The sequence below is a fragment of the Ranitomeya imitator genome, chromosome 4 (assembly GCF_032444005.1).
Source record: "Ranitomeya imitator isolate aRanImi1 chromosome 4, aRanImi1.pri, whole genome shotgun sequence".
Taxonomy (NCBI): domain Eukaryota; kingdom Metazoa; phylum Chordata; class Amphibia; order Anura; family Dendrobatidae; genus Ranitomeya; species Ranitomeya imitator.
Genome location: NC_091285.1, coordinates 387,029,607 through 387,055,128, shown reverse-complemented (window position 1 = coordinate 387,055,128; position 25,522 = coordinate 387,029,607). Strand labels below are relative to the sequence as shown.

At 41.1% G+C, this 25,522-nt stretch overlaps 1 protein-coding gene across 50 annotated transcripts in view; it reads left to right on the top strand.

The window, feature by feature from the left end:
• The window catches only part of CELF2 (CUGBP Elav-like family member 2), a 671,263-nt gene that overhangs the window by 606,589 nt on the left and 39,152 nt on the right, over positions 1-25,522 (top strand). For 21 of the 50 annotated variants that reach the window (XM_069765265.1, XM_069765259.1, XM_069765261.1 and 18 more), the window contains one exon: positions 22,948-23,082. The exons of 14 other annotated variants lie outside the window; for them this stretch is intronic. In XM_069765265.1, the coding sequence (XP_069621366.1) occupies positions 22,948-23,082 (135 nt within the window). Of the gene's footprint in view, positions 1-14,072; positions 14,175-22,947; positions 23,083-25,522 lie in introns of all 50 variants that reach the window. 15 more of the 50 variants (XM_069765245.1, XM_069765239.1, XM_069765248.1 and 12 more) reach the window with 1 other exon arrangement.

The following is a 25,522-nucleotide window of genomic DNA, read 5'->3' as shown; positions in this document are numbered from 1 at the left end:
CTACAGAGGGGTGATGTCACTGAGAAGAGTCTGTAGAGGGGTGATGTCACTGAGAAGAGTCTACTGAGGGGTGATGTCACTGAGAAGAGAAGAAGATTCTGCAGAGGGGTGATGTCACTGAGAAGATGAGAAGAGTCTACTGAAGGGTGATGTCACAGAGAAGAGTCTGTAGAGGGGTGATGTCACTGAGAAGAGTCTACTGAGGGGTGATGTCACTGAGAAGAGGAGAAGAGTCTGCAGAGGGATGTTTTCACTGAGAAAAGGAGAAGATTCTGCAGATTGGTGATGTCACTGAGAAGAAGAGAAGAGTCTGCAGAGGGGTGATGTCACTGAGAAGAGGAGAAGAGTCTGCAGAGGGGTGATGTCACTGAGAAGAGAAGAGTCTGCAGAGGGGTGATGTCACTGAGAAGAGAAGAGTCTGCAGATTGGTGATGTCACTGAGAAGAGGAGAAGATTCTGCAGAGGGGGGATGTCACTGAGAAGAGTCTGCAGATTGGTGATATTACTGAGAAGAGGAGAAGATTTTGCAGAGGGGTGATGTCACTGAGAAGAGGAGAGTCTGCAGTTTGGTGATGTTGCTGAGAAGAGGAGAAGAGTCTGCAGAGGGGTGATGTCACTGAGAAGAGGAGAAGAGTCTGCAGAGGGGTGATGTCACTGAGAAGAGAAGAGTCTGCAGATTGGTGATGTCACTGAGAAGAGGAGAAGATTCTGCAGAGGGGTGATGTCACTGAGAAGAGGAGAAGAGTCTGCAAATTGGTGATATTACTGAGAAGAGGAGAAGATTTTGCAGAGGGGTGATGTTACTGAGAAGAGGAGAAGAGTCTACAGAGGGGTGATGTCACTGAGAAGAGAAGAGTCTGCAGAGGGGTGATGTCACTGAGAATATGAGAAGAGTCTACTGAAGGGTGATGTCACAGAGAAGAGTCTGTAGAGGGGTGATGTCACTGAGAAGAGTCTACTGAGGGGTGATGTCACTGAGAAGAGGAGAAGAGTCTGCAGAGCGATGTTTTCACTGAGAAGAGGAGAAGAGTCTGCAGATTGGTGATGTCACTGAGAAGAAGAGAAGAGTCTGCAGAGGGGTGATGTCACTGAGAAGAGGAGAAGAGTCTGTAGAGGGGTGATGTCACTGAGAAGAGAAGAGTCTACAGAGGGGTGATGTCACTGAGAAGAGGAGAGTCTGTAGAGGGGTGATGTCACTGAGAAGAGAAGAGTCTGCAGAGGGGTGATGTCACTGAGAAGAGGAGAAGAGTCTGTAGAGGGGTGATGTCACTGAGAAGAGGAGAAGAGTCTACAGAGGAGTGATGTCACTGAGAAGAGGAAAAGAGTGCAGATTGGTGATGTCACTGAGAAGAGGAGAAGAGTCTTCAGAAGGGTGATGTCACTGAGAAGAGAAGATTTTGCAGAGGGGTGATGTCACTGAGAGGAGGAGATGAGTTTGCAGATTGGTGATGTTACTGAGAAGAGGAGAAGATTTTGCAGAGGGGTGATGTCACTGAGAAGAGGAGAAGAGTCTACAGAGGGGTGATGTCACTGAGAAGAGGAGAAGAGTCTGGAGAGGGGTGATGTCACTGAGAAGAGGAGAAGAGTCTACTGAGGGGTGATGTCACTGAGAAGAGAAGAGTCTACAGAGGGGTGATGTCACTGAGTAGAGGAGAAGAGTCTGCAGAGGGATGATGTCACTGAGAAGAGGAGAAGAGTCTGCAGAGGGGTAATGTCACTGAGAAGAGGAGAAGAGTCTGCAGAGGGGTGATATCACTGAGAAGAGAAGAGTCTGTAGAGGGGTGATGTCACTGAGAAGAGTCTACAGAGGGGTGATATCACTGAGAAGAGGAAAAGAGTCTGCAGATTGGTGATGTCACTGAGAAGAGAAGATTCTGTAGAGGGGTGATGTCACTGAGAAGAGTCTACAGAGGGGTGATATCACTGAGAAGAAAAGAAGAGTCTGCAGAGGGGTGATGTTGCTGAGAAGAGAAGAGTCTACAGAGGGGTGATGTCACTGAGAAGAGGAGAAGAGTCTGGAGAGGGGTGATGTCACTGATAAGTGGAGGAAGAGTCTACTGAGGGGTGATGTCACTGAGAAGAGGAGAAGAGTCTGTAGAGGGGTGATGTCACTGAGAAGAGTCTACAGAGGGGTGATGTCACTGAAAAGAGGAGAAGAGTCTGCAGAGGTATGATGTCACTGAGAAGAGGAGAAGAGTCTGCAGAGGGGTAATGTCACTGAGAAGAGGAGAAGAGTCTGCAGAGGGCTGATGTCACTGAGAAGAGGAGAAGATTCTGCAGAGGGGTGATGTCACTGAGAAGAGGAGAACATTTCTGGATCCTGACGATGGTGGTGGTAGGTGAGTACATTGATACACTCACATTACATTACATGCACATATATACACATTTAATTTAAAAAAATTGAGATGGGAGTGCTACTATAACATCAGAATCTGAAGAATTATTGACATCTTTAGCCTTTGCATGAGTTTTGCTATCTACTGTAGGTAGTTTTCCTAATTTAATTTCCTTAGTTTGTTTTTATGTTTTTGTAGCAAAGATAGCACATTGCTTCACAAGAATGAGAGCATAGTTTCTGCAGTTCCTAATATTCTACCAAAATAGTCTATCCTCAATTGATGCACATACATTGGCAACATGGCCATCCAGTATAAGCGGCTGCTTCTTTAAATGTGCATGACTGTTTTCTAATGGGAGTTTCCTGTTTGAAGCTAGAGTTTATCACTTGAGGGTTTCTCATCTGTGCGTTTTATTGTTTTCGAGATTCTAACTTCAGTTCCAATAAGACTTTCAATATTTTTACTGGTACAAGTCTCTCCCCACAGATATTCTGTGATCAGTTGGTACAGCAACTCATTATTGCACTGGCATCTTTGAGTAATCTAAACCTGCTGTCTGACAATATAAATTGGCCTGGAGATGTAAAGATCACTGAATTATTTTCTCATCTTAACACCTGCTGGCTGTTGATGATTTTTTTTCCCTTTCATATTTTTTCATATTTACTTTTTATCTAATATAGGAGTAAAGACAGACCATAAGACTCAAGGATACAGAAATCGTGGTGCACAATATTTCCAGGAGCCAAAAAATAAATTTATAAGTAACTTATAAAAAGTTAATTTTTAAATTTTATTTGAAAGTAGCACAAATGACTTTAGAAAAAAAGAATAATTAAAATGTCACATACAATGTAACAAGCATTGTGATAACCAGCGGGGTAACGTGAAATTTGTGCGCCCCAATGGAAAAAATCTTTAATAGTAATAGTCTTTTCATATTGGCCAAAGTGACCTTTTTGGCTCCTTAACTCCAAATGTTTTTGCAACCTCTGCACCTATTATAGTTACACCCCGATAATATCAAGACAAAAATCAAAAGCATGGACATTATACTTTTACCTTATTCATCTTTTATACTGTATATTTCAATGTATCTATCATATGTATCCACACTGGAATTGAAGGCCCAAAGACTCAAGAAGTCTATGAAACATATGTCTTGGGTAAAAAATAACAAAATAGCAATTCAAAATAGATTAGTACACTTAACTAATGCTATGCTATCTGTGGAGCCAGCAAAGTTTATGGACAGTAAGTGAAATCTTGGGTTGTATGAGAAGTTTTGAGATTGGTTCGGTGGTCCTCTTTGATTGCTTGGTTGGGGGAACTGTAATGTATTTCGGAAGTAGTAGATTTTGAGAAGCTCAACGTGTCCCAACAGTGTATGTGATGTGAAGCAGAAATCCATTTAGTAGACTGACTTTCACTTTTGGTACAACTATAAACAACATTATTACGGAGCTTGATTTAGTTGATTTAGTAACAGTATTGGTGTTAGTATATTTTTCATTTTCATCTATATCTTCTAAGAGGTTCTACACTAGTGTAAAACAGGGCTAGGTCATTGTAGGACCTGTCCATGGAAACATGGTTCTGCATTGGGTGCTGCATGTGATAGGAAACCCTCCTTGAAAGCCATGATTCTAGGAGAGAATACCTCTATTATAGTCCTTATTTTTTGCTGGATTCCATACGAATGTTAGCACAGTGTGCCATATTGATTAGAGCTGCACAGTAAATACTGAGCTCCTGTATGACCATATTATGTATGAGGCCTAAAGCTCTATTTACACTCAGGCTTTTTTCTACTCTGTTACCATTAGATAAAATGTAAATAAATATTTCCTTTATCATCCCATTGATTTCAATATTAGTTTTGTATCTGCTGTTGGATTCCGTTAAGGCTCCCATACACATTAGACTAATGTCGGCCAAAGCTGCTGATTTCCATTATCCATGGGTGCAGTCCAATGTGTATGGTATTCCCGAAGAATTTACTGTACGAGCAAATATCGCCCTGGCATGTCTGATTATGGACTGCTAATCATATTGTCTCCCGGAGATAAGCCACCAGACGTGTCTGGCAACAACAGTTTCATAGAGAACACAGGAACACCCTGTGTTTAGGAGAGCCAGCCAAGATGGCTGCCCAAGGAATGACCAGCCGAACCATCCTTTGGCTGACAGCCATCTAATGTTTATGCTAAGATTTAGAGTCCAGTTTGTCAGTTTTTGTCATTTTTGACTGACAAAATAACATAGAATGTTACCATATCCAAATCTGCAGAAATCATGACAGATAAGTCAAAAGGATCTGTCAGGCACCAATTTCGATGTATTAAAAAAACATGAAAGATCTCTCACTAACAGAATACAAAAAACTATGGCCAGCATGTGATGACCACAGTGCTAAATTTGTCAGCCAAGAGCAGGAGGAAGGTGAAAGTAAGCTTCAGTCCACAGCCTGACCTTTGCTGCTGCTTACAAAAATACACTTGCCCACATTGACTTCCATATGAGCAAGATCTTCATTTCAACCATTAAAGGGAATCTGTCAGCAAATTTTTGTCCTGTAATCTGGGAGCAGAATGATGTAGGGACAGAGACATTGATTCCCACTTACTGGCCTGCTTGTTGTAGTTCTGATAAAATTCTTGATTTATTAGCAGGATATTATCATTATAGGACTACACCCATTGCTGTGTAGTCCTTCATTTTCATGAGTTCTGTATAACCTTATCCCAACACTGATTGGCAGCTTTCTTCATATGGACAGTGTACACAGAAAGCTGTCAATCAGTGACGGGGCGAGGTTGTACTGACCTCATGAAGATGGAGGACTACATGGCAGCAGGTTTATTAGCCCTACAAGTGATAATCCTCAGCGGATAAAACTTTTATCAAAACAGGAGCAAGTGGCCCAATAAGTGACAAATCACTGAAATCAAGGTTTCTGTTCCTACATGATGCTGCTCTCAGATTAGGTTGTGGAAACCTGTTGACAGACTCCCTTTTACATATTATTATCATTTATTATCAGTTAACAGCCTTCGGCTAGATCTCGAGCCGTGGCGACTTACTGGATGAACGCTCTTCAGGAAGATTGATCTTGTGCAACCCTAGATAGGTTCACCAGGGTGTTCTCCGCCATTATCTTAATAGTGTTAAGCCATTCAGTTGCTGGTCTTGTTCTTCGCCTTTTTCCTTCTATTCTTCCGACCATGATGTCCTTCACCAGTGATGTGTTCAAATTAGGCAAGTCGTAGCTTGGTGATCCTTGCTTCGAATGATATGTCTGGCATGATTTGTTCAAAAACTTTAACATGTAGACATTAACATAGTTCTGTCCTCACAACTGTATCAGCCTGTCTCTAAGCTGCAACATATTGGCATGATAAGGTCTGTATTAGACACTGAGCAGTCCATACACTCACACTATAAAGCCATTATATTGTGGTTCCCCTTTCACGGCCTATTGCCAATGTATGAGTGCCGCCAAGATCTAAATCCATTATCCATCAACATAATTCCCAATCATTATCCCGTGTTAACAAAATAGAATCAAAACAAGAGAAAACTGCTCAGGCATTATTAAACAAAATAATTGGAATAATTGCAATAAGTGAATGTATGCTGGTTGCTATTCGCTAGTCGATCCGACCACAATTCCCACCTCTGTCAACAGTTGTTAACAGCAGAAAAAAAACAACATCTGCTTTACTCCACATATAGACCCAGCTCCGCAGTGCTTGCCTGATGTTTTATTTAACACCTGTTGTGCTGTTTTCTTCAGGTTTGCAGCTGGGAGACTTTGATAATAAAAAGCACATAGTTTATATAAAGTCTCCCTTGCAGGTGAACATAGGTTAACAAGGGCAATACATAACTCCTGTCACTATCGCATCCTCCGCACGTTATTCTCCCAGCTGTTAACATTTCTATCACTTCATGTCAAATCATTGAGCGAGAGGACTGTAAATAAACAATATCGTATGACATCATTTATCATCACAATTTTGCACAATTTAAACATTGACATTTTTTAATTAGACTATGTATAGCTCCAAAAATCTGTGTTTAAGATGTGAGCCTGTGTGCTGCATACTAAAAGGCGAGGCATCCAAGAGGAATCAAGTTGGAGCATATGGATTAGGTGTGTTTGGATTGGATGCATAGTATACAATTTTAACACCTTATGGACAAGGTCAATTTAAACTTGTTATGTGATTCGTTCTGCCCGAATCATGGGGAAGAAGCAGAGACCAATTCTTGCATTACAATCATCTTTGTTTTATGCAGCTGCATTCCCAAGAAAAAGAACTGATTGCGTGGCTGGGTGAGAAGGGACTAGTCCAGGAGGCAGGTCCCCTCTGGCTTCTCCCTGCATGCTCATGTAGGCTGAGCGGTCTCTGCCTACAAGTGTGTATGGAATAAGAACAGTCTAGATGAGCGGCCACCTTGGATGCGTAACTCAGATGTTGTTGCCTTCAGTATTCACTTTATTGCTATTTAGCACAGTGTTTTAATGCTGACTAGTGATGAGCAAGTATGCTCGTTACTCGAGTTTCTCCGAGCATGCTCGGGTGGTCTCCAAGTATTTTGGTGTGCTCAGAGATTCAGTTTATTTCGTTGCAGCTGCATGATTTGCGACTGCTAGACAGCCTGAATACAGGTGGGGGTTGCCTGTTTGTTAGTGAATCCCCACATATATTCAAGCTGTCTAACAGCCGCAAATCATGCAGCTGCGTCGACATAAACTGAATCTCCGATCATGCTGAAATACTTGGAGACAACCCGAGCATGCTCGGAGAAACTCGAGTAACGAGCATACTCACTCATCACTAATGCTGACACTACTTTTACTATACTGATGGTTCTACCAGCAGGGCTGCTGCTAGAGTCAGAAAATATAGCAGGCCCATGCTGTAAGGGTATGTACACACATTGCAGATTTCCTGCAGATCTGCAAGTGATTTACAGTACAAAGTAAATCAATGGCAAAAAAATGCTGTGCTAATGGTGCAGAAAAATCTGCACGGAAAACACAGCAGATTTAAAAAAGGAGCATGTCACTTATTTTGTGCAGATCTGCTGCGTTTCTGCACGAATTCCATAATAGAAATCTGCAGGGTTAAAAAAGGAAGAAATCTGCACAAAAATCTGCAACATGTGCACATACCAAAAAAAGGCGCAGATTCTGACCTGCGTTTTCTGCCAAGAAATGCAGAATCTGCACAGAAAATTCCACAGTCAAATCTGCAACGTGTGCACATAGCGACATATTTTGCACACCTTCCCCCTTCCATCTCCAAAAAATGCCACAGATAACATAATGATACCTATCTAAGTATAGATAACTAGCTATTGAACCCGTTCTACGCCCAGGTGGCGAGCGTTTATATTGGTATATGGTCTCCATCCTGTCATGAGCTGCTCCATCCTGCGCCCCCATTCTGACATGTGCTGCTCCCATCCTGCGCCTCCATTCTGACATGTGCTGCACCCATCCTGCGCCTCCATTCTGACATGTGCTGCACCCATCCTGCGCCCCCATCCTGTCATGACCTGCTCCATCCTGCGCCCCCATTCTGACATATGCTGCTCCCATCCTGCGCCTCCATTCTGACATGTGCTGCTCCCATCCCGCGCCTCCATTCTGACATGTGCTGCACCCATCCTGCGCCCCCATCCTGCCATGTGCTGCTCCCAGCCTGCGCCCCCGTTCTGTCATGTGCTGCTGCTATCCTGCACCCCCGTTCTGTCATGTGCTGCTCCCATCCTGCGCCCCCGTTCTGTCATGTGCTGCTCCCATCCTGCGCCCCCGTTCTGTCATGTGCTGCTGCCATCCTGCACCCCCGTTCTGTCATGTGCTGCCCTATTCTGTCATGTGCTGCTCCCATCCTGCACCCCCGTTATGTCATGTGCTGCTCCCATCCTGCACCACCGTTCTGTAATTTGCTGCTCCCATCCATATGCCCCATACGCTGCTCCATAAAGTTTTATGGCCCCCATAAGATGCTCCATAGTATATGCCCCGTACACTGCTCCATAAAGGTTTATGGCCCCCATAAGATGCTCCATAGTATATGCCCCGTACACTGCGCCATAAAGGTTTATGGCCCCCATAAGATGCTCCATAGTATATGCCCCGTACACTGCTCCATAAAGGTTTATGGCCCCCATAAGATGCTCCATAGTATATGCGCCATACACTGCTCCATAAAGGTTTATGGCCCCCATAAGATGCTCCATAGTATATGCGCCGTACACTGCTCCATAAAGGTTTATGGCCCCCATAAGATGCTCCATAGTATATGCGCCGTACACTGCTCCATAAAGGTTTATGGCCCCCATAACATGCTCCATAGTTTTATATGCCCCGTACACTGCTCCATAAAGGTTTATGGCCCCCATAACATGCTCCATGGTATTATATGCCCCGTACAGTGCTCCATTATGGTTGATGGCCCCATAAGATGCTCCATGGTATTATATGCCCCGTACACTGCTCCATTATGGTTGATGGCCCCATAAGATGCTCCATGGTATTATATGCCCCTGTACACTGCTCCATTATGGTTGATGGCCCCATAAGATTCTCCATGGTATTATATGCCCCCGTACACTGCTCCATTATGGTTGATGGCCCCATAAGATGCTCCATGGTATTATATGCCCCCGTACACTGCTCCATTATGGTTGATGGTCCCATAAGATGCTCCATGGTATTATATGCCCCCGTAACTGTTCAGTCAGAGGGCGGCACGCATTAAGCGCGTCATCGCGCCCTCTGAACTGTGAACGTCACAGGCAGAGGACCTGGGAGAAGGAGCCGCACGCAGCGCTGGAACAGGGGACAGGTGAATATACTCACCCTCCTGGCACGTCCCTGCCTCTCCGGTGGAGATCGCGGTGTGCGTTCAGTGTTTACGCATACCGCGATCTCCTGGGAGCGTCACTCTGTGGGGTCCAGACTGCGCCGGCGCTTGCGCAGTCTATAAAGGCTTCGGACAGAGTGACGCTCCCAGCGTTATACTATAGATGTAGTAGATGTCACCTGCAGTCCTGTGTTACCTCATAGATAACACAGCAACAAGTCTCTGAGTACAGATAATGTAGTAGATGTTACCGCAGTCCCATGTAACACCACAGTTATAGTAGTAACTCTGAATACAGGTATTGCAGTAGATGTTACCTGCAGTTCCATGGAACACCACAAATAACACAGTGATACCTCTCTAAGTATAGCTATTGTAGTGGATGTCACCTGCAGTCCTATGTTACCTCATAGATAACACAGCAATAAGTCTCTGAGTACAGATAATGTAGTAGATGGTACCCGCAGTCCCATGTAATAACTCTGAATACTGGTATTGCAGTAGATGTTACCTGCAGTTCCATGGAACACCACAGATAACAGAGTGATACCTCTCTGAGTGCAGATAATGTAGTTGATGTTACCTGATGTTTCCGAGTCCTATGTAACACTATGGACACTATGTGCACAAACACTCCCATGTGGTCACAACCCTGTTTTGCTTGATAGAAGTTTCCTCTATCTGTGAGGTTACAAAGCAAGCTTTCGGGACTTCTTCGGTCCCTTCCTCTGGCACGGTGTACCATGCCTGAGGAAGGGACCTAAGAAGTCCCGATAGCTTGATTTGTAACATGAATTATTTTATTTTTGTTAGCCATTAAAAGGTATCATAGCTACAAGATTATCTTGTTTACCACACTGAGAGCATTATTTTTTGACTGGCGGTACCAAACCTCTTTTTTTCTGTCTGTGAGGAAATGGACAAGTCTCCTGCAGTCCTGCTCCTCCTGATGCCAGTCTGCCATATTGTATGGTGCACCAGTGTGCACCCCAAATGAAAAAAATACATAACTATGGGATATAAATAACATTTATAGTGCTACTATGACTGTATAAGGTGGCAATCTTTGCTGAGCATATTGTATACGGGAAGAGTATTCTTGGGTCTCTGTATTTTGGACATAGTGAATGGCAGGTTTCTTGGTTGGACAGTTTTCTTATTATGGTACTGCCAGAATTACAATAGCGCTGTATTTAACTTGCTGCAGCAGTAACATAGACAAAGAAAGTAACGAAAACGAGCATTCAAACCTCCATTCTATTCAAGACTGGTCTCTGCAGGACCCTGTTCCCCAGTTCCAGAGCCATGTTATGAACCTATCAGTTTGGAGGGAATATGACATACAGCAGTCCACCAATCAGCTTTTAACAGCTCCCTTGATTTGAAGTACTTGACAGTCTCCAATAACAAATGATTAGTGGGGGTTCTATGTGTCAGTCCCCCACCAATTTTATTTTGGGGACCTATCCATAGGATAAGTCAGCAATATGATATATACACTCTAAAATTCACTAGAAGAGTGACAACATTGTTCTTATAATTTTTAAAAGGAATCTGATTAGATATTTATACAACTCAAACCAAGTAATGGATGAAACAAAACTTGACTTTGCTATTACAGCCTCATATATATGTTGTAAGAAAGCAGGAGGTAAGGTCCTGGAGGGCAGATAAGGTGGCTGGCCTCGGTAATGTAAACTCTAGGTTACTAAGAGAGTTTTAATTTGACTGGATTTGGGTCTGGGATTTAGGAGCACCCAAAAAAGTCTGGGTGGAAAAGGTTGTTCCCATATTGCAGCACGAGGCTTGTAGACCTAATAATACAGGAGATGGGGTATCTCAGTGTTGTACAGTTTGGGCTGGGGCTAAAGAGAGATATTTGTTTAATGAACACATTTAAAACTGCTTAAGCTTATCCTACCTGGAATACCGAGATTGGTGAGGCTTCTAGATTTACTTTGTTTTATTGCGTGAGGAAAGAACTATTTGTGTTGTTCATTTGTACAGAAGGTATGCTGTTTTCATTTTGGAGTTGTAAAGTTAATTATGGACAATAATCTACATGCAGTTGCGATATAAAACCCTGTGTCACGTGTATATCCAAGCGGCTATCAGAGAATTGAAACCCTACAATGTAGAGAACTGTCTGGGCATCAGGATGGGGAGAAGCCGCTGGGGACACCGTTTGACTTTTTGAACACAAAATTGACTGTACCCAATGGCAGGTGGCATGTCACGTTTGGAGACCTCCTGATATACCTAAACAGTGGAAACCGCCAAATTCTAACTCCAACCCTAACACATCCCTAACCCCAACCTTAACCCCAACACACCCCTAACCCTAATCACAACCCTAACTATAACCCTAACCACAACCCTAACCCCAACACCACTTTAACTCCAACACCACAACCCTAACCCCATCACAAAATCCTAACCCCAACACAAAGCCAACTCTAGCCCCAACCCTAACTCTAGCTCTAACCCTAGCCCAAACCCTAGCCCAAGCCTAACCCTAGCTCTAACCCCAACCCTAACCCTAGCCCCAACCCTAATCCTAGCCCAACGTTAACCCTAGCTCTAACCCTAGCCCCAACCCTAACCCTAGTTCTAGCCCCAACCCTAACCCTAGCCCCAACCCCAACCATCTCCTATTGTTGCCGGGTGCCATCTGGCAGATCTCGGCGGGTGCACTGCGCATGCGCCTGTCATTTTCTTTCCGGAACAAGATGCTGGGGGATAGAGCTGATGTTCCAGGGACACTGGATGTACCAGGGGGGCTAGGGGGATCCCATGTCTCTCTACTCTTGTATGCTATATCATATCAGAGGAGAGAGAAATAAATGGGAAATCTGAATTTTTTTGGTGGTCACCTTTATTAGGTGAATAACGGCGATCGCAACACTGGGGACGGTAAAAACCGACCCGAATCATGTTGATTTTCCGCTGGAGGGAGCTGTATCCTTATTTCTCAGTGCCGTTAATAAGCGGCGCTGAGGAATAAGTACCCTTAACTACCACCGTTAAAAGGCATATTGGCGGTTATTAAGGGGTTAACACTATGGAGAGATTATTCAAAACAAGTGCAAGTCAATAGTGAAATATTTCCATATACTAATAAATTAGTACATAACTACAGTGGGGAAATATGTATTTGCATTGCAAGTTTTCCCACCTACAAGGAATGGAGAGGTCTGTAATTTTTATCGCAGGTACACTTCTGAGAGACAGAATCTAAAAATAACAACCAGAAAATCACATTGTTTGATTTTTAAATATTTAACTTACATTTTATTGCATGAAATAAGTATTTGATCACCTACCAACCAGCAGAATTCTGGCTCTCACAGACATGTTGTTTTTCTTTAAGAAGCCCTCCTGCACTGACCTCATTACCTGTATTAATTGCATCTGTTTGAATTCATTATCTGTATAAAGGACACCTGTCCAAACGCTCAATCTCACTCCAACCTCTCCACCATGACCAAGACCAAAGGGCTGTCTAAGGACACCAGGGACAAAATTGTAGACCTGTGCAAGACTGGGATAGGCTACAGGACAATAGGCCAGCAGCTTGATGAGAAGGCAACAACTATTGGCACTATTAATAGAAAATGGAAGAAACCCAAGATGACTGTCAAACTTCCTCTGTCTGGGGCTCCGTGCAAGATCTTGCCTCGTGGGGTAAGGATGATTCTGAGAAAGGTTAGGAATCAGCCCAGAACTACACAAGATGACCTGGTCCATGATCTGAAGTGAGTGAGCTGGGACCACAGTCTCAAACATTACCTATAGTAACACACTGCGCTTTCATGGATCAAACTCCTGCAGGCCACACAAGGTCCCCTGCTCACTCCAGTACCTGCGCAGACCCATTTGAAATTCACCAGTGACCATCTGGATGATCCAGAGGAGGTATGGGAAGAGGTCATGTGGTCAGATGAGACCAAAATAGAACTTTTTTATATCAACTCCACTTGCAGTGTTTAGAGGAATGCGAAGGATGAATACAACCCCAAGAACACCGTCCCTACTGTGAAGCATGGTGGAGAAACATCATACTATGGGGTGCTTTTCTACAAAGGGGACAGGATGAATGCACCGTATTTCAGAGAATATGGATGGGGTCATGAATTGTGAGTTTTTGGACAACAACCTCCTTCCCTCAGTAAGAGCCAATAGAAAATCTTTGGAAGGAGCTGAAACGCAATGATGTCCTGTGATAGCCCCGAAACCTGAAAAAGCTGGAGAAGATATGTGTGGATGAGTGGGCCAAAATCCCTGCTGCATTGTGTGCAAACTTGGTCAAGAACTGCAGGAAACGTCTGACCTCTGTAATTGCCAACAGAGGTCTGTTTTTCTATTTTATCAAATTCTTATTTCATGCAATAAAATGCAAATTAATTATGTAAAAAGCATACAATGTGATTTTCTGGATTTATTTTTAGATTCTGTCTCTCACAGGTGAAGTGTACTTATGATTAATATTACAGACCCCTTTATTCTTTGTATGGGGGAAAACTTGCAAAATCGGCGGTGTATCAAATACTTATTCCCCCCACTGTTTATAGAACACACAACTGCAGCACATAGCCATGCATAAAACACAAATACAGTTCATATCTAATCCACTTATTAAAGAAGTAGATCCCGCACTAGCCTTTAAATGGAAGCTATCATCAGAAATAACCTTTTGTTTATGTCAGATTTTAGTGTTACGTGCAAATAAAAAAAAGGCAATTTTTTTTTTATATTATGACCTTTATGTAAAAAATACTTATCAATGGTCCTACAATTTTCACACTGGCCACTGAGGCTGTTTTTTTACTTGTACTTCCTTTCCTTTCAGGAAGAGTTTATAGCAAGGCACCCCATCATCGGAGGCAGGATTACAGTGACAGGTTGCACCCCTATACACAGATGATTACACAGGATCCACCAATCACAATAGGTAATGTCACACCTGACACTGTCCCCTCTCTCTTCACAATGACTTTTGCACATGCTCATTAGACACTTACTTTAGCACCTAAGGGCAACGTTGTAATCCAACCATTGTGGCTATGAACATGTGTTATTTCTTGAAACAGTAGTAAGCGAAAGTGTAAAAAGCCCCATTAGTCAGTGTGAAAATTGCAAGAGCTGCATTTTTATTTTTAATAGATTGTGATATGTAAAAAATGCAATAAAAAAACCCATAAATATAATTTAACACAAAAACATGATTTAAACAATAGGTCATTTTTGGATGACAGCTTCCTTGTAAAGGAAGTGTCAGCAGGTTTTTGCTGTGTAATTTGAGAGTAACATGATGTAGGTGAAGAGACCCTGATTTCAGTGATTATTTACTAGGCTGTGTTTTGCTGTTTCAATACAATTAGTGCTTTTTCATCAGGAGATTATCACAAGAGGGCAAAATGCATGGTGCATCTTAGTCCAATGCCTCTCCCAGCACTGATTAGTAAATATCTGTCAATCAGTTGTATGGGTGGGGTTACACAAGTCTCAGCATTCTGAGTGCTGTAAGATCTGCAGCATAGGAAATTATGATTCTGCCACAACTGCTGCACCCAGAAAGCTAAGTGGTACATCGCTGCAATCATGGTCTCTGTCCCTACATTGCAAAATCTGCTGACAGATTCCCTTTAATGCTTGTTGATTGTACATGTACCCTCTGAACTGTAAAGTGCTATGGAATATAATGACTATATAAAGAACATTATTATAAATATAATATTGGTTTTAAAAAGTCCCTAACCCCTTAATGTTCAATGACAGACATAGTTATGGTGGCTTCTAGTCTCCCATGGAGGCTATTGAATCATGCCAATAGCAAAAAAAAATGTTTTTACAAATATATAAAACTTCAAATCACCCCCCTTTCGCCTCATTCAAAATAAAACAATAAAAAAAAAATCAAACCTACACTTATTTGGTATTGCCGCATTCAGAATCATCCGATCTATCAATAAAAATAAAGGATGAAGCTGATCATTAAATGGCGTAGTGAGAAAAAAAGGTCTTTGTGTCATTTCATTAAAATGCAATAACGGGTGATAAATTGATCGTATCTGCACCAAAATGGTATCATTAAAAACGTCAGCTCGGCACGCAAAAAATAAGCCTTCAACCAAACCGAGATCATGAAAAATGGGGACGCTACGGGTATCAGAAAATGAAATATTTTTTTTAACAAAGTTTGGAATTTTTTTCACCACTTAGATAAAAAATAACCTAGACATGTTTGGTGTCTATGAACTCGTAATGACCTGGAGAATCATAATGACAGGTCAGTTACAGCATTTAGTGAACCTAGTGAAAAAGCCAAACAAAAAACAAATGTGGGATTTCACTTTTATTGCTATTTCACTGCACTTGGAATTTTTTCCCATTTTCAAATCCACGACATGCTAAAACAAATGGTGTTGTTCAAAAGTGCAACTCATCCTGCAAGAAACAAGCCCTCACATGACCATATTGGCGGAAAAATAAAAAAGTTATGGCTCTGGAAAGAAGGGGAGCGAAAAACGAAAACGTAAAAACGGAAATACCCTTGGTCCTTAAGGGCTTAATGTATCTGGAATATTTTTATTTTCTCTTGACAATAAAATAAGGGTATAGTTACAGACAGCAGAAAGGTATACTATAGATACATGCACCCAATTTCATAGTCTACAGTTAAAATTATACATATGAAACCAGTGATACAGAAACAGTTACATTTTATTATAGAAAGCTGATTAAAAGCAACAAAAACATCATATAAAAATAATGAGTTATGAGACCAAAAGGATGTAATGTGTCACAACAGTATAATATATGAGATTGGTCAAATGTACTGTACATATAGTAATAAAAAATATATAATATATTATGTATAATAATTATTATATTTTATTATATTTATATAATAAAATATATATTGTTCCATAAATCATTAATATGGGATGAATACACTTATATACTCTACGTATGGATCTCAATCTATTTCATGGATGACTAAAGCAGAAGCAGAAATATGAGCTAAATCCAGTCCAGCGCTCGTAATTGTCATAAAAAATGGTTTATTTTATTCTTCAGAAATGTATAAAAACCAAGAGCAGTGAAGATAAAAACACGACTCACACCTGAAGTGCTTTGATCGCTGACAGCTGCTTTAGCCATAGCTGCTACCGCTAAGGATGCAGTCAGTGCTTGAAATGCGTTAGTGAGCGTTGTATTTTTATCTTAACGGGCGCTGAATTTTATATGAACTGTACCGTTTTTTATGGCAATTACGAGTGTCATACTGCACATACTTCTTCGTGTGATATGCAGATACAGTATGAATATTAAAGGAAAACCCATAGCACATATATGCAACCTGAACCATGGGCAGCAAGTATCAGATACCGGCTGTAGCATTTCTATAGGTATAAATGAATGCAGCACTCACCCACAGTCTTCAATAGTGTAATTGTCCTTTAATGACCATGGCACAACGTTCCAAACTTGGGACAAGACAGGCTAAGACATGAGGAGGGAGCGGTGAGGGAGCGTGCAGAGACGAGACGGACACGTGCGTTTCTGCACTTGAAAAAACGCTGCGAATCCGCAGAAAATCCGCAACGTGTCCACATACCCTAAAGCAAAAAAGTGAATTTCCTGCTGGTAGCCGTGCTTTCAGTGCAGCAGGCACACAGCTTTAGAACTCTATTGACCTGTAGACTAACTCCATAGCTGCAGGTTAATAGTGTTTTTTGACATGACAGGTTCCCTTTAAGATGTCCCTCTTTCTCATATTATCCAGTAAGATATGTTATGTAATTTTAAAACTGCTCAGGGAAAAAATAATGGCACCTATACTTTTTGCTCATTTTTAGATTTCATGATTGAGACCTAATGAGGTTGTCCTCTTTGAAAAGTCTATATTATATTATACTTCAGTTTTCTGCAGTTTATTAGAATTGCCCTACAACTTGCATTAATTAGAACATTTCATCCAATGATAGTCATATAGACTTCCATCATGAATAATTACTAATAATGAAATAAGGACATTGTTCGCACAGTAGCTGATTCTGCTCTGAAGTAAAACAACTGTGTGTAATTAATCAGTATCTTACGCTCTGTATTGACCATTTTATATTATTATATTGTGTCTCTGTATGAAGAATTATTCGTGCTTGTCACATTTACTGCACATCAAGGGAAGAGCATGTTAATGTAATAATGTAAAATAATCTATTGCTTGTCAATTTCTCATGGAGATTGTTCAGCATGCTGTACAGCCAGCAATACATTATAAGAATAGACTGTTACTGCATGTAGACTTTATGACATACAAAGTATCATAAATACATGAGATTATTCTTGTCTTTTATCTAAATAATTTCCATAGTTAAAACTAGTGTAATGTCATTTTTAGTAATTATGATTTAACACTGGCAATAATGCTAAACATTAATCATTGTTTAAGTAAAATGTTTCATTGGTTTGCTCCACAAATCTGGCCTGTATGGAAGAGTGGCAAGAAGAAAAACATTTTTGAAAGAAAGCCATAAGAAGTTCTGTATGTAGTTTGCAAAAAAAAAAAAAACACGTAGGAGACACAGCTAGTATGTGGAAGAAGGTGAGATGAGACAAAATTTGAAATTTTAGGGTTAAATGCAAAATGCTATATATGTCATAAAACAAACACTGCACATGACCCTGAAAACACTATCCACCCGGGCAAACATGGTGGTATCTGCATCACACTGTGTGGATGCTTTTCTTCTGCAAAGACTGAGAAGTTGGATATAGTTGATGGGAAGATGGGTGGAGCTAAATAAAGAGCAATCCTGAAGGAAAATTTGTGAGGTATCCATGGTTACAACCACTGATATAGTAGTCATAACCATGGGTACCTAAGGTCCTGCAATGCCTGCACATGAGGAAAGAGGAATAGTGAATCAGAAAAATTATGCTACATTTCTAATTAGAGGTATTTGCTGATATTATTATTATACCTGCTACATATTGGGATAGGATCTTGAAGATAGGAATACCCCTTTAAGTTTGTGGGTGTAACGTAAAAATATGTGGAAAAGTTCATAGTGTATGAATACTTTTTCAAGGCATTGTATAACCAGGAGGCACTGCACTCACTAGTAAGCATTTTTGGTGTTGCTGTCTTTTTAGTGTTAATAGATCGATAGATAGATAGATAGATAGATAGATGGATAGATATGGGATAGATAGATAGATAGATAGATAGATAGATAGATAGATAGATAGATCGATATATAGCTATTTTGGACTGATAGATAGATATTGACATTGTGTAAATGCATATACAGAGTATTACCCCTTTCCAATGTTGGATGAAGTAATACGCCCATGTCAAAATGCCTCCTCTCCTTTTGATGTGGGCTCCGGCACTGAGCCCCACATCTTTCCTGGCACATGTCAGCTATTTTGAACAGCTGACATGTGCCTCTAACAGCTGCGGGTTGAATCGCGATCCATCATCAGCTGCTAACCTATGACAGCAGCATATAACTTGCGCTTCCAGGAAGTGTGCCGGAAATCACGCCCATCGGTGACCCCATCACGTGATCGCGGGTCACCAATGGGTTGACATTACAACCAGAGGTCCCCAACAGACCTCTATGGTCGGCCCCCGTAGTCGGCACTCATAGCAAGTGAGGATTTCTGTTAGATACAGGCGGTCTGAACATCGCCTGTATGTAGCAGAGACGAACAGACAACTGCAGCTTCTAGTCTCCCATGGAGACTATTGTAGCATGCTAAAAGTAAAAAAAAATGTTTTTAAAAATATTTAAAAAATATATAAAAGTTCAAATCACCCCCCTTTTGCTCTATTCAAAATAAAACAAAAAAAAAATCAAACATACACATATTTGGTATTGCCGCTTTCAGAATCGTCCGATCTATTAATATAAACAAATAATTAACCCGATCACTAAATGGTATAACGAGAAAAAAAGTCAAAACGGCAGAATTACGTTTTTTTTGGTCAACGCTACATTGCAATAAAATGCAATAACGGGCGATCAAAAGGTCATATCTGCACCAAAATGGTATCAATAAAAACGTCAGCTTGGCACGCAAAAAATAAGCCCTCACCCATCCCGAAATCACGAAAAATGGAGACGCTACAGAGATAGATAGATAGATAGATAGATAGATAGATAGATAGATAGATAGATAGATAGATAGATAGATAGATAGATAGACTGTACATTTGTGATCGGTAGTATCAGTAGAAGAGAATATTAGGCAATGTGATAATTGCCTTCTACTCTGCTCGAGCGTGTCTGTGAAGTGCAGCCTTAGACATGATCATGCACATATCGCACTGGTAAATAGGCCCCTATTTTCACACAGCGGCATCTGTGACTGCACACACACAGCAGCATTTTTCTGTGAATGTACTAATAGGCCTTGTGAGAATGTTTTTATCACCACCCATCTGTCATTTTCTAACAGGCCTGATTGGCAAGCGCTCATAACAACTGACATCTGTTCATGCTTATTGATATGCAGATTTATGATAATCGTTCTGAACAATAAAACAAAAATACCTAAGGTGAATGTTACATTTCTAACTTGCCAACCCTAAAGAAAAAATAATAATTCCATAGATCAATAAATCTCAATTTCTGAAGTATTGTAAAATAAATGCATTTGTCACAACAAGACAAATATTGTATTAAACTTGCTTCTGTATAGCACTGGTAAAGAGGGAAATATATTCCAAGAATCCAAATATGCAGATATCCAGGCAAAAGCAAAGCGTGTATTTACCACTGCAGAAGATGAATATGTATCCTGCATTATTTGTGCTTCCATTATCACTGCATAGTTAGCACTCCGAACATCCAACCCATCCTGTGGATATCAATCACTGACTGTGCGCATATGGACAACATAATTCCATGCTCCTTGCTTTACCTGCCTACTCAAAAATGTATTTATAAGGCGATGTGCAGGTTTACGCTTCCATCTCACATTTTAACAGAAATTATAACAGATCCTAACAAATGGCAGTGCTTCTCTACTGCTATGTAAACCAGATTATGCCTTTGTGATCACCCATACATGTAATCCTACCTGGAATGTTGAAAAACGGTAGCATTTACCAACAGAAAAATCTAATAATGGTTTCTGTAAAAACAATAAAATCAATAAAATACTGTAGAATAATTTACGGTCACAGAATACTGGTATACAATACACAGACTGTACCCATTTACTTCCTAAATTATTTAGACTGATGAAGAGCATACTTTGCACATTAAAAGGGGTTATCCAGGACTCATTGTACAGAGCTTTGGCATTTTGGCTTCATACATTATGTACTTCAGGTGGTCACAGCATCAGGTATCAGCTGATCAGCAGGGGTGCTGAATGTCCATCACCAATCTGATATTGATGAGCTATTTGCGTACCGGGGCTTTGCAGAGGGCTGCGTACTTCCTCCCTGAAGCTCCGCCAACATCCACACTTCTTCCGTTTAGGTCCGCCTACTTCTGCATGTGTCCTGCGTACCTATCTTTAACACTGGGTACGCAAGACATGCGGATGTATGCGGATGTGTCATTTTGATGCACCCGCCGACCGCACGGAGACGCAACAAGTTGCGTCCCCGTGCGGTCGGTGGACGCGTCACAGTGACGCATCTGCATACATCCGCATGTTCTGCATACCCAATGTTAAAGATAGGTACGCAGGACACATGCAGAAGTAGGCGGACCTAAATGGAAGAAGTGCGGAGCTTCATGGAGGAAGTATACAGCCGTCCGCAAAGCCCCGGTACGCAAATGTGAACTTAGCCTTAGAAAACACAGGAGCACTCGACCAAATGAGCGCTAATATGTATGGCAGAGTGGATCGAGATGGCTCCCGGCCAAGATGGCTGTTGCCAAAAAATCAACCAAAGCATCTAATGTATATGGTGGGCTAAAAAATAGGTCACCAATATCTCAGTCATGGAGATAATAAATAATTGAGTACAATCTCTTTATTTACTGTGCTGAAAAAGAAGCATGGACATCACCTCCAAAAAATCATTGATCTAATGCCACAAGGTGAAAATTTACAAAACTGAACATGAGGTTCTTAGTTTGACATTCTGATCAGACTATATAAAGGCCACTGCCACGTCACGGTGAACCTCTTAGTGGGTGCAGTTGAGTACATTCACTTTAATTACTACTCTTAAAGGGAACCTGTCACCCCCTCGGCATTTGTAACTAAAAGAGCCACCTTGTACAGCATCAATGCTGCATTCTGACAAGGTGGCTCTTTTAGTTTGGGTCCTTGGCACTGCTGTATTAATCGATTTTGAAATTTGTCCCTCATACCTGTGAATTCGCCAGGGGGGCAGGTCTTTCCCCCTAATCTAGACGCCTCACAGCCATCACTCATGGCCCCTGCGCGCCGGGCGCTGCCTCCTCTTCCTTCATCAGCGTCCCCGGCGCCTGCGCTGTTATTTTTTTTTCGGGCATGAACAATTGTGCTGCCCTTCGAACCTACAGCGCAGGTGCCGGGGACGATAATGATGGAAGAGGAGGTGGCACCCGGCGTGCAGAGGCCATGACTGACGGCTGTGATGCGTCTGGATTAGAGGGGAAAGACCTGCCCCCGTGGCGAATTCACAAGGTGGCTCATTTAGTTTCAAACACCTGGGGGGGTCACGGGTTCCTTTTAAAAAAAAATTGAGGTTTTCATCAGAAAGATAAAATATATATAAATTATAATGTTACACAGTATCAATACAATTTTGTAAGATACAAAATTGGAAAGTATGAGAACTCTAAAATTAGGTTATTGCAAAATCTCCAGATGGGAGAAAGATATCCATTCCTTAGGCATCGCCTTTATTATGGTCTACCTAAAATCTGAGGTAAATTAGGAAGGACCAAAGAAAGTGCAAATCCAGTCAGCAAATTATAGAATTTTCTAGTTTTACTGCAAAATATTGTTCTTTTATTATAGAACATGAGTTGTCTCTGGTTTTATAATTACTCATGTTTCTCAAATGGTAAAGCATAACATGTGATATGTGTTTGTTCTCTGGGCATGTAGTTTGAGGACCACAGCTGTACAGGTTAGCAATCAATTAGGACAAGGAGTATTTATTGATCTCTATGACCATGCCATGTTTTTTACATCATGGACAGAAGTACACTTGTCTGAGGACTGAGGCATGAGTTGTCACATAGGACTTTTTTTTTTAATACATATGTCTTTACAAGTCCTGTTAACTCACAAAGGGTTTGTGGACTGAATAACCCTACTATAGTAGCGTGCTCTACTATATTGACTAAACAGCAACTAAAAAATGAACTAATGTGGGAAAACAGTTTCAGTCCCAAAGATTTGTGCACAGGTACCAATTATGTCAACACAGTATATTGCAATGGTGGGACAAATGTAATACTTAGTTCTGAAAGTTTGGCTGATGACAATGTAAAGAGTCCATTTAGTGTGAATTTTTTTATGATTAAATGTTGACTCATGTAGTTATATGGGGTCTGAAGGCATGGATGAGTATTCTGTGTTACTGAAGTGGATCGATACCTAGAATTCCATTGACTGTGACACTACCATTTCCATTAGGTCTGACAATTTTCAAATTTCATCACAATCAGCAAAGCAGGAAACCTATTCACAAAGCAGTGAATTATTTTTTTTTTCTACTTTGTCCCTGAAGGTTTCTTTTGTTTCCTACACAGGCATGAATGCTTTGCAATTACAGAATTTGGCTACTTTAGCAGCTGCAGCAGCCGCAGCTCAAACCTCTGCAACCACCACCAATGCAAATCCTCTCTCCACAACGACTAGCGCACTGGGAGCGCTAACAAGCCCGGGTGAGACGTGTTTTCTGTCTGTCACATAGAACATTCTTCCAGGATGTTCAAAGAAAACATTTGTGTCGCCAATTCCATCTTTTTTTTTATCATTGAACGGTTCTAGGGAAAGGGGCTTAATGGATTCCCTTTTTTGATGTACTATTTGTTCTTGTTGACATTTTCATCTTATTTGCCTTTAATTCATTCCCCATTCTTTCAATGAATTTGATGTAGTTATGACAAATTTATGTGGTGGTCTGGCTGCATATAGCATGGGTCCAAATTATATAAACTGACACAGGACAAAAATGGAGAAGCTGCACAAGAACCAATCGGTTAAAATGTCTATAAGTGGTGTTAGAAACAGGACACAGATGGGTTAGAATTGCTGGTGATGGTCTTCTACTGGGAATTAGTCATAGCTTTTGTAGTTTGGCAATTTTACAGTTATGAATAATGTCATAATTGTGTTCTTTTTGATTATAGAATTAATTTTGTTAACCTGAATGTGGAAATTAAAATTTGGAATTTTTAGCACTACCTATACTGTAAAATGAATACACCCATGCAAGTACGATGTGACTGCAATATAAATGTAAATGCACTGTGTAGGTATAGAATACAAGAATTATAATATTGTTACAGTCTTAGAAATGTGAGGTGCACTGCTTAACCATCATTTTGATCAAAATGTGTAAGCCCACCTGCCAGAAACAATGCTAGCATTTGCCCATCTGTTTCAGAATATTTTTATTTAAAATAAAATACATCTAGATTTTATTCTTCCCCAGTTTTAGGGTTAGGCACAAGCAGATGTATTTAGTACAGGATCCCATCTAAATTTAGTACAGGATCCCATCTAAAGGAAGTTACCTTGTCGATGGCAGATAAGCTCTCTCACTTTGATCATAGTGTGTGCAAAGAATCTCAAACTCTAACAATATTGAGCAATATTGGAATATATATATATTTATCTAATATATAAAGCTGAATGTGTGTGTGTGTGTGTGTATGTGTGTGTATGTCCGGGATTGGCATCTGCACCGTCGCAGCTACAGCCACAAAATTTTGCACAGTCACACGTCTGGACCCTGAGAGCGTCATAGGCTATGTTGTGAGGTGAAATTTTAACTCCGCGCTTTCCAATTCACCAAACTATTTTTTGCCAGATGTGAACAAGGGGGACTTAAAGAGTAAGAGCGATGGCACCAAGAGTATATACTGTACAGTTGCTAAGGTGGGCCCCAACATGGGATACTCACCACACACGGGGATATGAACACCCTCAGCACACATTTCACCACACATACACCAACCTCGCCACATAAAAGTCAAAACACAAAAGTCGCAGCTCAAAACTCGACATGCGCAAAACTCGCCACATGCAAAACTAGGCTCACGCAAAACTCGCCACACGTGCAAAACTCACCTCATGGAAAACTCGCCACAAGCAAAACTTGCACACGCGGAAAAATTGCCACATGCACAAAAGTTGCAACACATGCATAAGTTGCCTCACACAAAACTTGCACATGCTCAAAACGCACAACACATAAAACTCTCCACACGCAAAACTTGCCATGCGCAAAACTTGCTGCACACAACTTGCTACACTAACCTGTCACATGCAACTCGACACAGAAAAATTGCTACATGCATGTCGCCACACAAAACTCATCTCACAAAAGTCGCTACATGTATGCCGCCACACACAACTCAACACACACAACTTGACACTTGAAACTCGCCCTAAAACACACACAAGTCTGGTATTATCCTTCAAAAATAAAAATCTGATTTAATAAGCAGACAAAGTACAAGAGCAACAACTGTACCATATAGGAAATACGGCAGCTGTCAGTCACATGACCCGTCTATTATGTGTATGTGTGAGCTAATATATACTGCCAGGGGGGAGGGCTTCCTGTTGGCTGGGGATTTATCAGGCTGCCAATTTAGCTTACAAATACTGAGGTAAAAATACTGAGCAAATAACGTGTGAACAAGATCTAATACATGAGGAGATGGCATACAGGTACATACTATATACAGGGGAGATGACACACAGGTATATACTATATACAGGAGCAGATGACACAGGTGCATACTATATGCAGGAGGAGATGACATACAGGTACATACTATATACAGGAGGAGATGACACACAGGTATATACTATATACAGGAGGAGATGACATGCAGGTACATACTATATACAGGGGAGATGACACACAGGTATATACTATATACAGCAGGAGATGACATACAGGTATATACTATATACAGGAGGAGATGACATACAGGTATATACTATTTATAGGGGAGATGACATACAGGTATATACTATATACAGGGGAGATGACACACACATATATATATACTATATACAGGGGAGATGACACACAGGTACATACTATATACAGGAAGAGATGACATACAGGTATATACTATATACAGG